Genomic DNA, 18,339 nt, shown 5'->3' on the forward strand with positions numbered 1-18,339 from the left:
CTTAGACATAACATTTGCTCATTTTTTCAGTGCTCTGGGAGGTAGCTGAGCTTACAATGATGATGTGAACTCATCTAGGCCAGCTCAGTGCCCTCACTGACTCCTTGCCCACTTTGGGCTTCACTGCTACACTGCTCATTTTTGTTCTTTCTTGTCCAGTCCAAAGAGAAATTTTCATAGAGAAAAATAAGGGCTGAGCTCTTCTGTCCTCTCCTACATCATCCTTGGCCCTATACTGCTGCACTCTTGTAGGGGAGATGAGTCTATAAGACAGTCACTTAATAACAATAATAACTAGCATTTATGTAATGTTTGCAAAATGCTTTATAAATATTGTCTCATTTGATCCCCATATCAATCCTGGGAGGGGGGTGCTATTATTATCCCCATTTTTCATATGAGGAACTGAGGCAGATGCAGGTTAAGTGACTTGGCCAGGGTCACACAGCTTGTAAGTGTGTGATGCAGGATTTGATTTCTGGTCTTCCCGATTCCAGGTCCAATGTTTATCTCCTCTGACACCTAATAAGCATTGGGCTAAGCATTAAGATACTATGGAGGAGAGGACCAGAAAAGGCTTCTTGCAAGAAAGTGGTATTATAAGACATGAAGATAGGAGACATGAAGGAAGAGAGGGACACAAATGACCAAGTTGAAAGGTCATCTATAGTGTCAGATTCTTCTGAGAAGCTGAGGACAAGGACTTAGAAAACACATCTGGGTTTGACTCTGGGCAGCTATCGGTGACCTTGGAGAGAGAGAAGTGGGGAGGGATGGTAATAAGCATCTCTATAGTCCCTACTATGCTCCACACTGTGCTAGATGTCTTATACAAATATCTCTTCTGATCCTCACCACAACCGTGGTACATAGATGCTATTACTATACCCATTTTACATTTGGTGAAACTGAGGCAGGCAGAAACTGAGTCAGGGGAAGGAAGTTTTTTTTTATTTAGGCTAGGTAAGGTTTGAATATACTTGAGGTTGAAAAGAAGGCAGTAGAGGGGAGGGTTGGCTAAAGACAGGAGAGAAAGGCTATGGAAAAGAGGGCTGTGGGAGAAGAGGAGCCCAATCTCATGGAATCTCTGAATCAGAATGTCCTGGGCGGTCACCTAGGCCACCCCTGCCCACAACTGAGGCCCACTGCTTCCAACTCGGCCACTTCCCATCTGACCTCAGGCAACTCGTCAAACCCCCCTGGGCCTGTTTCTCCATCTGTAAAATGAGGGTGTTGGCCCAAATGACCTCTGAGGCCCCTTCCAGCTCTAGACCTAAAACCCTATGATCTCTGACAAGTGATGACCCAGCCCCTGCTCAAAGATTGTCAGTGATGAGGAGGCTGCATTTGAAAACAGTTCTAGTTGTTAGGAAGTTGGAGGCAGTAAGGGAGCAGAGCATCAGAGACTGAGAATGGAAAGGTCTTCAGAGACCATATAACTCAGGCCAGATGATTTACAGATGAGGAAACTGAGGCCTGGAGGTCAAGTAACTTACCCAAGGCCATACAGCTAATATGAGACAAAACTAGGATTCGTATCCAGGGCCTTTGATTCCAAATTCCTTCTGCTACACACTAAGTAGGATGGGTAAACTGAGGCCCAGGTATAGGGTAGAGGCTTCATTAATATTTGTTTGATTGATTGATAGAACAAGTGACTTTCCCAGATCATGCTGAATATAAGTGGCAGAGATGGAATTTGAACTCAGATCCTGAGATTTTAAATGTAGCTCTGGATATTGGGGAAGGGGTGGGGAATGTAGGAGATAGGCTTGAAAATGAGTAGGTCCATTGCTTTCTCTGACAATGAGAACAGGGGTACAGGGACGTCCTTCTGGGCAGTGAGGGAAAGTAGTGGAAAGATTTTACAGGATCATAAGCCGGGAGATTGTTCCTCTGACCCGCCCTTATCTGTGCTAGATCCCACTGGAGGAGAAACGGAGCTGGTACTTCACGATGGCAACACTATTCATCAGGTAAGATGGCCATGGGCCAGTGGAGGGAGGAGAGCCTGGAGATGAGGAGGGGGCCTGCACACACACAGGTTTTGGCTACAGCCCAATCACACTTTGAAGAGTTGCAAAGAACAGCAGCCCAAAAAGGGATATCCCAAGGAGTTGGACTATCTCAGGGAGTTGGGCTACCCCAGGGCACAACAAAACATCTTTGTTATCTTTGATTTTAGTCCAGGGCCCAGCACTGGAGAGGGAGCTTTTAATAAATGCTTGTGGATGGATGGATGGATGGATGGATGGATGGATGGATGGATGGATGGATGGATGGATGGATTGATTGGCCAAATGACGGAGGGAGGAGTTTCTGAAGGCACTAAGAAAGCTTAGATTCTCTTCCAGCTTTGGAGGCCCAGAACAGAAATTCAGGAAAACAAAACAAGATGCACAAACAATAATAACAAAGTGTGACCATTTGATTTTTTTAATGTATTTAACAACTATCTTTTTTTTTTTGTATGAAGGTACTAATTAGGAGGCATAGAGGACAGAGCACTGGATTTGGAGTCACATTTAGAGTCTGTTTCTATGTGGCCTTGGGCAAGTCCCTTCCCCTCTTGTGGGCCTCAGTTTCCTCATCTGTAAAATGAGCAGGTTGGATTAGAAGACCTTTGTGGTCCATTCCAGCTTTACAGTCATTATCCTCTATGATCTTATAAAATGAAGAAATATATGTAAAAAGCCCTTAGTACAGTGCCTAGCACACAGTAGGAATTTTTTTTGCTGTTGTTCAGTCATTTCAGTCCTGTCTGATCCATGCCCCATTTTTCTTGGCAAAGATTCTGAGTTTGCCATTTCCTTCTCCAGATCATTTTACAGATGAGGAAATGGAGGTAAACAGGGTGAAGTGACTTGCCCAGAGTGGCACAGCCATTAAGAATCTGAGGTTAGATTTGAATTCAGGTCTGTCTGACTCTAGGTCAGTGCTCCATCCACTATAGCGCCACCTAGTGACCCGGCAGGCACCTGGTAAATGTTTATGCCTTTCTAGCTTTAAGTCTGTCTTTCAATATATGAAAAGGTTGGACCAGATCAAGATTTCTTAACCTGGGGCCCATGTATGTAACTGTATTTCCCTGTAATTGGCTTCCTTTGTAATCCTCTGTATGTTGTGTCCTGATTCCCTGGAGGAGATCAGGGATTCCCCCAGACTGCCCAAGGTGGGTTTCAGAAGCCCTCCTCCAGAAGTCTTATGAAATGACAGCAAACTTTCCTCTGAATTCTTGGGGGAAAGCAGAGGGCCCTGAGGAGAGGGACGGCCCCACTTTTGCCCATGAGTCCCTAGTGCCCAGTCGAGGGCCTGACTCAATCAATAGATACTGCTTAACTGAAAGTAAGCCAGGCAAGACCAGACCTGGCCCGTGGCCCTTAATTGTCTCAGGGGTATTAGCTGCTGTGGCACCAGCTGGGTCACTCTTGGGCAGTCACTTTAAACTCCCTAAGCCTCAGTTTCCCCAGTTGTAAAATGGAGATAGAGCTACTTGCTCCCTTGTCCTTACAGGGCTGTGTTGAGCCTCAAAGCGCTCATGAAATGGTGGCTCTGACTCTTACTTTAATTTGAGGACCCTCTTGTGTGACCACAAGGCCTCTCCCTCGGATTGGCCTGGATCCAGAAGCCTAGGTCGGGAGCTGGAGTGGCCGTCCAATTCAAACCCCGATTTTACAGATGGACCAACTGTGTTGGGTAGAGAAATGGGTTACTCTCCTCTTAGAAACTGAACCCCAACCCCCCAAGATATAAACTTGGAGGGTCCTGGAGAAGGAGACTTGTTTGGCAGAGACGGTGTCCTGCTCGACTCCAAGAGAGAGAGGAACTGACCCATCCTATTCTCGTGTCCTCCACAGGCTGGATGGCATCTTACTGAACCAAGGCACTGAGGAGCAGAAGAGGCTGGCTCCTTTTAACCGAACCCTCAGGCTGCTCAGGGAAGTGGTCAAGTCCTCCAGCACCTACCATCGAGGTAATTAGAGCCTGTCAACCCCTGCCTGGCTCACAGCCCCTCCCTCTCATCGCCCTCACCCCCTGTCCCTGCCCCCTCCCTCATCTGTGCCTCTGCCCCTGTCCATGCCCTAGCCCTTGTCCTCCCACAGTCCTTACCTGTGTCTCTGTGTCTCTCTCTGGGATGCCAGCCCTGGCTCTGGAGTGAGCTATTCAAATGCTGCCTCTGGCTCCTCATCCCTTTGTGACCTTGGACAAGAATTCGTCCCTCAGCCTCAGTTTCCTCATCTGTAGAAAGAATGGCTTGGGTTAGCTGGCCTCTGAGGTCCCTTCCTGTGCTAGAGAGATCTGGGTCCTTTCTCTCATTCCCTCTTTATTTCTATTGCTTTCTCCATCTCTATTCCCAAGACTCAGTCTCTTGCTTTGTCTTCTTCCCTCCTTTAGCCTGTTTTCATCACTGCATCTCTGCCTCCTTCTTTTCTCTCTGTCTCTGTCTGTCTGTCTCTCTGTCTCTGTCTTTCTCTCTCTCCCTGTCTCTGTCTTTCCCTGTCCCCACCCCAAGCTTCTACTTTTGGAAAACAGTAAACATTAGGAAGTTTTCTTTTTCTTCCCCCCTACACCAACATTAAGCAGCTAGGGGATACTGTGGATAGATCTAAAGTTGAAGTAAGGTAAACCTGAGTTCAAAATATGCCTCAAACACTTACTAGCCAGCTGTGTGACCCTGGGTCAGTCACTTAACCTCCCTCAGCCTCAGTTTCTTCCTCTGTAAAATGGAGACAATAGCATCTATCTCCCAGGGTTGTTGTGAGATATTAATTGTAAAGTGCTTAGTAGGTACTTTTGTAAGCAAACATTCATTGACTGATTCACTGACTAACTAGGAAGGACTGACTAAGTGCTTATGTCTGAGGACCCAAAGAAGGGGAGAAATATGATCCTTGCCCTGTAGGGGCTCATGCTGTAATAATTCTTTACAACATGTAAAGAAGCAGCTCTGCACACAGAAGATACAGACTGTGCAAATAGAAGGTCATCTCAAAAGGAAGTTCCTGGGGAGCAGAGAGGGACCATCAAAGACTTCTTAAAGGAAGCCAAGGAAACCCACCTAGTGATGTGGAGGCTCGCTCCCTCAGAGAATCGGGGAAAATGCCCAGAGGATGATGGAGTGTTGTGTGAGAGGACCAACCAGGAAGTCAGTCACCTGACCACAGAGCAGCTGGCCAGGAGTAAGGCCCTGGAGGGCAGGAAGGGCCAGGGCTGAAGGGGTTTAGGATGTTCTGTCTGATCTTGGGTGTCATCGGGAGCCACTGGAGTTTTTTTGAGAAGGAGAAGTGACATGGTCAGACCTGAGCTTTATGAAGATTTCAGGATGAAAGGATGTCAAAGCCAGCATCCCAAAGGCACTTGACAGGCTAGATCAAATAAGATGGGATTTTTTATGTGATAAATTCTTTTTAAAAATTATTTTAAACTTAAATACACAATAAGACAAAAAAAGAAATATAAACTTAAATATTAACACTTAAATACAAAGTAAGAAAAGGGAAACAAGGCATTTCCATGTGCACAGCAGAACATAAAAGAGGATTCAAAATATACAATAAATTTCCATTTCAAGAAAGCCTCTAAAATAAATACTATGCATCGTGTTGAGAGCCGTTCATCTTTTCTTTGCTTCCTTGTAAGTTTTCTTTTGTTCTCTGCTGTGCACTCTTTATTTTGTTCTTCCCCCCCCTTCCTCAAGAAGGCTACAATCAAGCATGAATATGTATGTGTGTATATGTGTATATAACACAGAGACATATACAAACATACATATATACACATACACACACTTAGATATCGATAATCATACTCATATGCAGACACATACATTCATATGCATCTATGCAAGACCATACTATTTTTATTTGTCCTCTGTTTCTCTGAAGGTAGATAACCTCTTCCTTCATAAGTCTGAGTTTTTCCATATTTTTCTAAGTCCACCAACTCGTCATTTCCTCCACCATAGCAATATTCCAACCTCAGACTGTCTAGTTATTTTAAATAGTCTAAAACAATATTGATTAATATTGCTAACATATAGTATAGTTTCCCTACTTTTCTCTTTTGATTAAATCTATTTTAGCTTTAACTTTGCCTGAGATCGTGATTACCAGTCCTGCTCCTTTATCCCTAACAAATTCTACTCCTGATCTTTATTTTATGTTTGTGTATACCTCTTATTTCCTATCCCTCCGGACTCCTCTATTTTACTTCTACCCCTATCTTGCCCTCCTATTACTTAATCTACCCCCTCCAAGAATCCCTCCCTTATCATCCCACTCCCCTAAATCTAAGTACCCTTCTATACTCTCTTTATCCCATTCCCCCACTTTCCCCTCTAAAAATCCCTCCCTTACCCTCTCCCCTATACCCTTAGCGTTTTCTTTCTTTCAGAATTTAGAAGACGTTTATACCCTTCTAGATATATATGTATTGTTGCCTCTTAAACCCATTCCTGATGAAAGTCGAGTTCCAGAACTACCAGCTTTCCTCCCCCATCTAATTCCTCTGTATTAGTTCTTCCTCTCCCACCTCAGCTAATTGCTCTTAGATACACACACAAACATAAAATAAAGATCAAGAGTAGAATTTGTTAGGGAAAAAGGAGCAGGGCTAGTAATCCTGACCTCAGACAAAGTTAAAACTAAAAGACAAAAATAGGGAAACTACACTGTCAGCCATATTTATCAATTTTGGACTATTTAAAACAACTAGAGAGTATAAGGTGGGAATATTTAAAAAGATAATTGCTCTTTTTAAGACAGAATTTAGTTGACTTATATATGAAGTCTCACAGTTGGATTATAAAAACCATCTTCCCAAGTCCCAGAAGGTGGAGACAGGAATAGACAACAGAGTGTCTGTTCTATTTAGCCTGTCTATTTTTTATTCTGAGCAGCTAGGTAGTGCTACAGTAGATAGAGCGCTGAGTCTGGAGTCAGGAAGACCCGAGTTCAAATACTGCCTCAGACATTAGCTGTGTGACCCTGGGCAAGTCACTTCACCCAGTTTGCCTCAGTTTCCTCATTTGTAAAATGTGATGGAGAAGGAAATGACAAATCACTCCAGTTTCTCTGCCAAGGAACTCCCACAATGGACATGACTCAAAATGACTAAACAACAAAATTTCTTGTTTGTATGTTGTCCCTTAAATTAGAATAAGATCTTAAAAACAGGGATGGTCCCCCTGCCCCTTTCTTTGCATCCCCAGCACCTAGCACAATGCTTAGTCCATAGAAAGCACTTAAATGTTTGTTAGCTAAATACCGGGGGTGGGGGGGAGAAATCTTGGTAGATTTAGTCAACTTCAAGTTCTGCCTTAAGCCACAGGATCATGTAGCAGCCAAGAAACTTACTGCAGTCTGAGGCTGCTTTTAGAGAGATGGCACAGTGAAGGAGACCAGGGAGGTGAGGAGGGTCCCACTGTCCCTGGTTTTGGGCAGAGGATGGTGTAAAACTCTGGTCACCAAATGAGAGCTACACACATTTGCTAGATTGGAGAACATCCAGAGGAGGACAGCCAGAATGGGGGGGGGCAGCTCCAATGTGTACTAAATGAGAATCAGATGAAGGAATTGGGGTGCTGAGTTCTGAGAAGAGAAGACCTGGGGAAAGAACAGAGGTGAGAGAATGTAAAAGCTTATTTCAAAACCTGTCACATGGGGGGTGGGTAGGTGGCACAGTGAATAGAGCACTCAAGAAGACCTGACTTCAAATCCAGCCTCAGACACTTGAACACAAAACTATCTATGTGACCTTGGGCAAGTCACTTAACCCCAATTGCCCTACCTTCCCCCTTCAAAAAAAAAGCAAAAAAAAACCTGCCACATGGAAGCAAGGTTAGGCTTATTTCATTTGACCCCAGGTACAGAACCAGGGACTACAGGTAGAAGTTGCAAAGAGGCATATTTAGGCTGGATGCCAGGAAAGACTTTCCAAATGACCAGAGCTGTCCCAGAGAGGAGGGGCTGCCTAGGGAGGTCTCCAAGCAGAGGCGGGTTCCTCATCCCTGAAGGGGCTGCTGTAGAGGGTATTGATGTACAGGGATGGGTTGGACATCCCATTCCATAATTCTGTCAAGTCCCCAAAGGCTGTCTCAGAGACTGGTCTCCTTCCTTAGATCTCTTTCCTTGCCCCAGAGGATGGAAGAGCAGGGTAGCTGGCCAGTCCAGTTCCAGAGGATTCTGAGGGCTTGGCTCCAAGTGAGCAGAGACTTTTAGTTTCTGTCTTTGCTTCTCCACCACCTGACACAGTCCCTGGCACATAGTAGGCAATTTTAATAAATGCTCATTTGCTTGATTAATGTGAACAAAAGCATTTATTAATTACTTACTATGTGCCAGGCAGTATACTTCATAGGATAACATTTCTTGAGGATTGAGCTCACACCTGCCTGAACTTTACATGGACCTTTGTCAGAGCTCAGAGCAGAACTCAAGGTCTGGCTGGGGTCTCCTTTGCTAAAATGGCCCTGAGGTCCCTTTCCCCATTTCAGCTCTGGCCTGGTGCTACCTTGGGATGCTTCTGGAAAGGAAAGACACCTTCTCTACCACCCCCATGGGCGTGCATGACTGTGGCTACTCAGGGACCGACCCCCTGGACTGTTTTGGCAAGGTATGTAGCCTAGCCTGGAGGAAGACTGAAGAAATCAGAACTGGGCTTCTGAGCCCCTTGAGGGATAGAGTAACAGAGCCAGGATGGCTCAGATGATGTCACAGCCTTGCTCAGCACCCTTGAGTGACTCCCCATGGCCAACAGGATGAAGTATAGAATCCTTCGCCTGCCTGCCTTGGCAGGGCAACCTTCTCTGGGCTGTTTTGGTGGTGAGATCACTGACTTTAGTGGCAGAAGACCTGAGCATCAATCTTGGCTCTGGTGCTTTCTGTCCAGCCAGCGTCAGGTGGTCTGACTTCCCCAGGCCTCAGTTTCTCCATCTATAAAGTGAGAGGTGGCCTCTGAGGTCCCTTCCACCTATGGGGTGGTCCTTTTATTTTCCTTTGCTCTCTGGGCCAAACACGTAGCCCTCAAGTGCATGCATGCAGTCCACACCAGACTCTGTAAAGTCCCTGTTTCCATTGCAGGTTGATTCCCCTGCTCTACAACTCAAGCCCATACAAGTTGTGTCCCTCTTCTCCCTGTGTATGGAATCCCCCTTGACTGATCAATGCCGTGTTTTTGGGCTGGATATTCATAGACTCTCACAGGTGCTGGGTAGAACATGAGAAAGTGTTTGGGTTCCTGTGCCCTAGAAGGGAGTCATCTGGTCTTTATTGAGACCCTCTAAGATGGTGAGCTCACTACCTCCTGTGGTAACACGTCTCCCTTGGGATTGTTAGGAAGTTTTTGCCTCATCTCGATTTGTCAAACATTATCCATTCTTCAAGGTCAAGTAAAAATGGCAGCTCCTCCTGTAAACCCTCCCCCATATCCCCAGCCAGAAGTGAGGTCTCCATCCTCTGATCTGAGAATCAGAGATTCCTGGATATTTGGGAATCTTCAAGATACGGAGACTGAGACCCAGAAAGGAAAAGTGACTGGTCCCAACTCACCCAGAGAGGTGGCACAGTAGGAGGTGTGCTGGACCTGTAGTCAGGAAAACCTGAGTTCAAATCTGACCTCAGACATTTACTAGCTGTATGACCCTGGGGAAGTCACTTAGCCTTTGTCTGCCTCTATTGCCTCAACTGTAAAATGGGATTAATAATAGCACCTACCATCATAGGGTTGTTGGGAGGATAAATTGAGATAATATTTGGAAAGAGGTTAGTACAGTACGTGGTACACAGTAGGCACTGTACATAGGCTGGTACATAGTACCTGTTATACAGTAGGCACTTAATAAATGTTTCCTTCTCTGTAGAAATTCTATCATTTCTGGATTCTATCACTTATCAAATTATACTTTTTATTTAGTGCATATATATCAAGTATTTATTAAGTGCTATATAGAGATCACTTGGGATATCTATAGTATTATATATATGCGCACACATACATACATCGCTTAATAAGTGCTTGTTGATCGATTCACCACAAGAGAATGTTCTTAAGGCACACATTCTCAAGTCACTCCTCTACTTGGGAGTCTGCAGTGGTTTCCTGTTGCCTCTAGGATACAGATTCCTCATCCTGGCATATTCCTCTTCCCCCAGGACAGCACAGGTATAGGCTCCTGCTACTGCCCAGAAGACAAGGCATCAGCTCAGGGAGGGCAAGGACCCTTTTGCCTTAGGCCCCTTATCTAGCACCAAGCCTTGAAAACACTAAGCACTTAATAAATGCTTGTTGAAATTAATTAAGTCGAATGACTGTCCCTTATTAGATTATAAGCTCTGTGGGTACAGGAGCTGAGTCTCATCCTTGTATCCTCAATAGACACTGTAGTTGGAGCTTTGAAACTTTGTGCTGAATGAATGAATGAGAGAGCGAATGAATGAATCCTAGCTTCCTTTTTTGACTTCTACATCCTTCTGCTGTTGCATTTGCCTACCTGCCCAATTAATGTTTGTCACCATTGTCCTCTTCAGGCCATAGAGATTGCCAAGGACCATGCACCCATCTTGAACAGACTGGCCAAGATCTTCCATTTCCTGGGGAAGCAAGACATGGCCATCGGCATCTGCAACATGGCTCTGGACATTCTGCCGGATCCCGAGCTCAACTGGCAGGCTTACTGCACCAGGGCCAAGGTACAGAGCAAGGGTGTCCCAGGGAGAGGGAGGAGGGCCAGCATCAGGGGCCCTTGACTGATCAATGCCGTGTTTATGGGCTGGATATTCATAGACTCTCAGAGGTGCTGGGTAGAACATGAGAAAGCATTTGGGTGCCTGTGCCCTAGAAGGGAGTCATCTGGTCTTTATTGAGGCCCTCTAAGATGATGAGCTCACTACCTCCCGTGGTAACACATCCCCCTTGGGATTGTTAGGAAGTTTTTGCCTGATATCAAGCCTTAGCCATCTGTGGGTTTCTCCTGGTTCTGCTTTCTGGGGTCAAGCAGGACAAATTGAAACCTTCTTTAGAATGACAGCCCATCAGACCCTTGTCACATCTGTCACATTCCCTGGACTCTTCTCTGGCCCTATCTAATCCTCTGTTCCTCACGAGGGATTGTTGAAAGCTGATTCAGGAGGTTTTCCTGGAGGAGCTGAAAGTCCTGGGAGAGAAAAGCAATGCCACCTGGAGGGGTAGTAGTGAGCAGCTGCCATCACTTCCAGAATTCCCCTGAGATAATTCCGTTTACCTACAGATCCACATCAAGGCATACCTTCGTGACTTGGAACGGGCCAAGGCTGGGCTGGGAGGTCTACCAGACAGGAATCATCTCACTGTAGCCAAGGATGATCTGGAGGAGGTGGTCAAGGTGTGTCCAGGCCTAAAGACCTACCTGGACATTGGTCAGGTGAGACAATAGTTAAGGGGTCTCCCACACCTCCCCTTCCCTGCCAATGAGAGTTGCCCAGAACACAGGAAGTTAGATGACTTGTCCAGGGTCACACGGCCAAGATATCTCAGTGTCTTGAACCTAGGTTGTCCTGGCTCTGAGGTCATCTCTCTATCCAGTAAGTGATGCTGCCACCGAGTAAATAATAATAACCAAATAGTTTCTCTTTACTTACATTTTTATAAAGTCCTGCAAAGCTAAGAGTGACAGTATTATTGTCTCCAGACTCTCAGCGTTGGGAGGGACCTCAGAGGCCACCTGGTCCAACCTGAGCCTGAACAAGAATCCTCTCTTCAGCAACCCCAGTGAGGGGTCATGCAACCTCTTCTTGCATACCTCCAATGACGGGGAGCTCACTACTCACTAAGTACTGGAGAGGCATCATGGGTCATAAGAAAGAGTTCTGGATTTCCGGAACAAAGATCTCAGTTAAAATCCCAGCTCTGCAAGCTACACGTGTGACATGCTCTCTAGACTCTGGTCTGTAAATGGGGGTTGAACTGGATCACCTTGGCCCTCTCTCTGGCCATTCTTCTAGCTCAAGATCTAAGATCACATGATTCTATCTCCTGAATCAGCTGATCCCACTCAGCCACTGACTAATTATGAGTCAGTTTTTGTTCAAGTTAAGTAGAGGTCTCATCTCCCCAAGTGTATTGGAACTGGTGAAATCCATGTGGCTGGTTAAAGTCTCCGGAGTCCTGGCTAGCTTGCTTGCTCAGTGATCACACTGTCCCCCTTCTTGACCCAATCAAAGAGGATCTCACTTCATAAAGTCCCCAGCACTTAGGACCATGCCTGGCACATAGGAAGCTCATTGACTTGACTTACTATTCGTCAGGCACTCTAAGCCCTGAGGATACAAGGAGAGGCAAAAATGTCCTCCCTGCCCTCAAGGAGCTTATAGTCTAAGAGAATGTTAGAAGGATGCTCGAGGTCACTTAGTTCGATATGGACACATTTTAGAGGTGAGGAAACTGAGGTCCACAGAGAAGTAACTTGCCCAATATCACACAGGTAGTAAATAAGTAGCGAAGTCGGGACTCGAACCCGGTTCCCTTCCTCTACAGCCAGCTCTCTTTCTCCCACACTGATCATCTGACTCCGCTCTCTTCTCCCCAGGTCTACTATTACATGGGAGTGGACGCCGTGAAGGAGCTGCTGGCCGTGGACGAGTCCGCCCTGAACAAGGCGCTGGTCTTCTTCTCCAAGGCCATGGAGTCGGACATGGGCGAGACGCTGCCCGAGATCCAGCTGCTCCGAGGCAAGTGTCTGCGGATTAAGGGCGAGGAGCCCAACGCCGCGGAGTGCTTCAAACGCGCCATCGAACTGGACGAGAGCGGCTCGCGCCACACCGAGGGCTTCCGCTGCCTCCTGGAGACCCTGCTGGCCCTCCTGGGCCAGGCCCGGCTGAGCGCCAGCGAGCTGGGCCGGGAGGTGGACCTCTGGGTGCGCAAGGCCGAGGGCAAGTACCCGGCGGAGCGCGTGAGGCAAGAGCTGCAGCGCGTGTACCGCAGCTACACTGCCGAGGTGGTGGCCCTGTCCAAGGTCCTGGTGGCTCAGGGCCGGCTGCAGCTGGTCCGGCTGCTGTTTGACAGCATGGGCGACAGCTGGAGGAAGCCCCAGCTGGGCGAGAGGTCCCTCTCCTTCTGAGCCCTAGGGGCCGAGACTGTCGGTCTGGGTCTGGGGCCATGCTTGAGGATGGCCATTGCCAAGCCGGCGGGTCTAGACGGGCGTCTGGAAATAATAGCCGGCATCCGCAGGGCACTTTAAAGGGTGCAAAGTGTTACCAGAGTGTTGGAAAGACTGACCGGGCGGGAAGCCTTCTAAAAGACGCAATAGCCTTTGGTCTCCTGCGAGGAATCAAAGAAAACCGGCATCTTCGACTCTCCCGCTAGCCTTCCTGCCACGGGACGGCCCTCCCTCATCCCGTGTGCCTCCTGGAATTCGGAGCGTCCTTCCCAGCACAGCTGAGGCCGCTTCCTCCTCCTTGTTACATTGTATTACTTTGTATATGTCTCGTTTACTTGCCCGGCCTGGAGAATGCAAGCTGCCCTCAGGCAGCTTTATTTTTATCTGTATCCCTAGCGCCTAGCGCATAGTAGGCACTGAAAAAACGTGTGCGAAATGGAATGTATAGAGCCACAGATCTTACAGAAGTCTGAGGTCAGCCTCAAGCATGATGCTGAAGAGGGGGAGTTCAGACCCATAATTTCTTTAGCTCCAAGTCAAGAGACACTCTATTAATTGAAAGAGTTACCTGGTACCATTGGGAGGTTGAATGCCTTGCCTGGGCGTCCCACTGCCAGTGTATTTCGGAGGCAGAATTTGAATCTGCATCCTTCTGGCTCAGGGGCCAGCTCTCTGACTTCTGTACCATACTGACTCTCTACCTCAAGTCTGATGTTATCCCCATTTGTATGGCACCTTTTCTCACAACTCCCTCTAGTAAGGAGTTTGTCAAGCACACCATTATCTGTTAAAAAATTGTTTCTACATGCAACTGGGAAATAAAATATACAGGCAATGAGGCATAGAAATCCATCTTGCCCTACCAGAAAGTAAGAGGGAAGGGGAAAAGGGGGAGGGTTGAAGAGAGGGCAGGCTGGGGGAAGGGGTAATCAGTATGCCTGCTGTCTTGGGGTGGAGGGGTAGGGGAGAGATGGGGAGAAAATTTGGAACTCAAGATCTTGTGGAAATGAATGTTGAAAACTAAAATAAATAAAAATTTAAACAAGAAATAAAATATAATTTTATCCTTTTTACAGATGAGAAAACTGAGGCTCAAAGAAGGCAGTTCATACAGCTAGGAAGTGACAAATCCAGGATCAGAACCCAGGTCCCCTCCATTCCAAGGTCCTCGTGCTTCATCTGCCTAATCTCTCCCCTTCATATACAGCTTTAAGATTTAAAAAATGCTTTCCCTACAGGGACCCTGGCTAAGGTGGTTATCTCCATTTTTTTGGATGAGGAATCAGGTCCTGTCTTCGGGGACCTTCCATATACCTTTTCACTGACTGTCCCCTATGCCTGAAATTTTCTCCCTCCTCCCCTCCATCTCCTAATTTCTCTGGTTTCCTTCAAGATGGTTCAAATCCTACCTTCTGCAGGTCTTTCCTTGTCCCCTCCCCCTCCTCTATGCTCCCCTCCCCCATCCTCTCCTCCCCACACTGCCCCCTCCCCTGTTTTCCCTCTGGAATTACCTCCCACATACACTGTCTATATCTTGAATGTACACACCTGTTTGCATGATGTCTCCCCATTGAAATGTGACTGTTTTGAGGGCGGGGACTGTGGATTTTGCTTTTGTTTTATTCCCAGTAATAGCTCAGTGCCTGGTACAGAGTGAATACTTAATAAGGTGGCTGGCTAACTGATGGTTTAGGTCATTCTTAGGCTGTATGAGGGAAGGCATGGGCTGGGGAAGGGGGTGGGAATGTTGCCCTTGGGTTCTGCCTTGTCCAGGCCATTGTCTGGGACTCTGTGTTCAGAGAGTGACATTTTCAACATGACCATGATACTATAAAGACCAGTGACCATGCCATGCTTGGAGGAACAAGAGAGTTCAGCTTGGACAAGAGAAAGCTTGGGGAGGACCTGATCCTCTCTCTAAGCATTTGAAAGCTGTCTCTAAGCAAGTAAAAGATGGATTTTTCTGCTTGGCCTTATAAGGCAGAATTAAGAGTGATGAGTGGCAGTTACAAGACAGATTTAAGCTTAATGTCAGCAAACACTTCCTGAAAATGAAAGCTGTCCCAAAGTGAAATGAGCTGCCTTGGGAGGTAGTGAGCTCCCTGTCATGAGAAGTCTTCAGCAGAGGCTGGACAAACAATTGCTAGGTACCTTGTAGTAGGGACTCTTGCTCAGGTCTGGGTTGGATTAGATGATCTCGGGGGCCCTTTCTAGGTCTGACATCCTGTGATTCTGCTGCCCTTAGACTGTCTCCCTCCCATGGGCTGTTTTAAGGAAAGTCCTCATTAAACCTCAAAGGATTTATGGAGATATGATTTCTTCCTCTGGTTTTTGTAGAAATGGTCAGAGACAGCCTGAGAAAATTCTGGACTCCAGGGACATCTGGCTGCTGCTACTGTTTCAGAGGGTATGGGGCCTCAAGTCGTTAAGGGAAGCATGTTCAGAGTAGGGTGGGATGGGGTAAGTGGTTATTCTTCCATTACAGCTGAGAAAACTTCCCAGCTTCCCTACCCACCCAAACCTCTGAGGAACCTGCTGTCATGCCTCGTTAGGCACCCAGATGCCTCCTAGGAGGTGCCTTATGAAACCCCTAATAACAGAGTAATTAGTGTAATGATGATTAATGACACCTTGAATTTATCTCTCTCCTACATTCTTCCTTCCAGTGAGATCTGCCCCCTCAACAGTCTTGAACAGAGGGGATGGGTCTTTGGGGTCTTTGGACTTGCCTCTTTTCCCAGACGGCCAGCACACTCTAATCCAACCTAAGTATTTATTAACCATCTTTATGCAGTGTAAAGGGCATTTAGAATCAGGGGAGCTGGATTCAAATCCTGACTAATTACTAGCTATCTGACCTTGAGCAAATTACTTAGCCTCTCTGAGCCTCAATTTCCTCATCTGTAAAATAAAGAGATTGAACTCAATGATCCTTAAACTTGAAATCTGATTCTCTGATCTGTGTGTAATACGAGAGAATCTATACACATAGGTAAAGTATAATGTGCTATGAGATAGGATGAGGGAGAGATGGCTCCCAAGTGTAGGAATCAGAGAAGGTTTCTTAGAGGAGGACAAATGAGAAAGATGAATAGGAAATCAATATGTGAAGATCAGAGATGGAAGAAGGAGGAATGAGTGAGCGAGCGAGTGTGTGAGTGAGAAAGTGAGCATGTGAGTGAGCGAGTGAGTGAGGGAGTGAGCAAGTGAGGGAGGGAGGGAGGGAGGGAGAGTGCTCATCCCAGAAAAGCTGGAAAAGACACACAGGCAGAACCCCCTTCCTCCATTCATGATACCCCAAGGGTTCTATGGAGAGATTCCAATGGGTCTGTGGACTTGGAAGAAAAAAAATCTACATCTTTATTTTCACCAACTTTTAACTAAAAATGAGCATTTCCTTCCATTATGGATGTAGGCTACAAAACATGGTTTTGAAAGGATTCCATAGGTTATCAAAGGGGTCTATGATACATAAAAAAGTTTAAGGTCCTCTTACCCAAAAACTTCACTCCCAGAACAACATACTCTTGTCTTAGGATGGTTACTAACAAATGTGGACCAGGGATAAGGGCATAGGGATTGGAGTGGGGGGCTGTGGGGAGATTGCAATGAACAAACCCAGGGCTTCAAGCCTGGATAGAACATCCTCCCTTTGTGACTGACAAGGAGTCATTATTGTTCAACCTTGATGAAATATGTAGAATCCAAATGGAAAAGGGATTCTTCCCCATTGAGAGTGAGTCTCTCCAAATGCTCCTATGCAGGGATGATGTTAAGGCTCAGAATGCTACAGCACATCCTCAATGAGAGACACAGTCACTTTATACATGGACCTAGCAATACACACTGGAAAAACCGAGTGGATGAAGAGTCTGTTGTCCAGACCAAAACATGCTGTCAGGTGATTCACTAAGTTAGTCCATCAGTACTTGAATTTTGTTTTTTTTGCTTTTTTTGGAGGGCAATTGGGGTTGAGTAACTTGCCTAAGGTCACATGGCTAGTTTTTTTTTTTCTGTGTATGTGTATATTAAGTGTCTGAGGCCGGATCCGAACTCAGGTCCTCCTGGCTCCAGGACCGGCACTCTACTCACTGCACCACCTAGCTGCCCTGAGTACTTTTTCTGCATTTTCTACTGCATTTTCAGGCACTGCAAATGGATAGTGAGATGATCCCAGAATTTAGGAGGAAAAGAGTGGGTGGGATTACATTTGGGAAACTTTATAGCACTTTTGGGCACCTAAGTGATACAATGAATCTCTAGAGCATTGACCCTGGAGGCAGAAGGACCTGAGTTCAAATTTGACTTCAGACACTTCCTAGCTATGTGACCCTGGGCAAATCATTTAACTGCCCCAGTTTCCTCATCTGTAAAATGCACTGGAGAAGGAAATGGCAAATCACTCCAGTATCTTTGCCAAGAAAACCCCAAATAGGGTCACAAAGAAACAGACACGACTGAAAACAACAATAGCACTTTTAGTGATCACAAGCTACTTTCTGACACAAGACTCCATCATTTTACTCCCCAAATTTTCCTGGTGATGGTGCTGCAAATCATGGAGCCGTACAACCTCCAAAGGCTCAACATGGCAGACAATTCCTAGAGCAATGGAGAGATGCATGGTAAGCCTATTACCAACCGAATTCACATGCAAGAATGGCATAAGATATACCATCAAGGGCATCTGCAGCTAGGAACAGGCCAGTCATGTAGTGAGAATGAAAAATAGCAGATGGACAGCCCAAAGGTGGCAATGGAATCCATGCACAGGATGCTCCAAGACCCAAAAGAAGGCCTCTAACACACTGGTAGATGATCTGTGGATGACTAATGGAAAAACATGGACAAGAATCACCCAAGTGAGAATGTGCTGGGCTGCCTCAGTGCCTTGGAGGGAGCCACAGTCACAGAGGCATCAAAGTACTGAAAGATGATTATGGGTGACTGGGGGCAGGTTCCTTCCTCTCTCTGAGCCGTAGTTTCCTCCTCTGTGTTATTAGAACAATCATCTTTGCCCTCCCTCCCTTAAAACACTGGCATAAGGAAAAGCACTTTGTCAAAAACAAGCATTTATTAAGATCCTACTATGTTCCAGGTGTCGTGCTAAGTGTTGGAGAGACCACAAAAGGCAAAGACAGTTCCGCTTCTCACAAACATACAATCAAATGTGGGAAGGCAACCTGAAAATAGTTGTGTACAAACAA

General features: G+C 46.3%; 1 protein-coding gene across 1 annotated transcript in view; it reads left to right on the forward strand.

Moving 5' to 3' along the window:
- LOC138165314 (tetratricopeptide repeat protein 22-like) overlaps positions 1–16,077 on the forward strand; it is a 39,784-nt gene extending 23,707 nt beyond the window's left edge. The window contains exons 2-7 of the mRNA XM_069093500.1: positions 1,921–1,976; positions 3,858–3,973; positions 8,495–8,613; positions 10,527–10,688; positions 11,246–11,398; positions 12,563–16,077. Coding sequence (XP_068949601.1) covers positions 1,921–1,976; positions 3,858–3,973; positions 8,495–8,613; positions 10,527–10,688; positions 11,246–11,398; positions 12,563–13,093 — 1,137 coding nt within the window. The 3' untranslated portion in view covers positions 13,094–16,077. The remainder of the gene's footprint in view (positions 1–1,920; positions 1,977–3,857; positions 3,974–8,494; positions 8,614–10,526; positions 10,689–11,245; positions 11,399–12,562) is intronic.
- The last annotated feature ends 2,262 nt before the right edge of the window (positions 16,078–18,339 follow it).

The sequence above is a fragment of the Petaurus breviceps genome, unplaced genomic scaffold (assembly GCF_028583685.1).
Source record: "Petaurus breviceps papuanus isolate PSGF00001 unplaced genomic scaffold, PetGlider_PUasm1.0 208, whole genome shotgun sequence".
NCBI classification, from domain to species: Eukaryota; Metazoa; Chordata; class Mammalia; order Diprotodontia; family Petauridae; genus Petaurus; species Petaurus breviceps.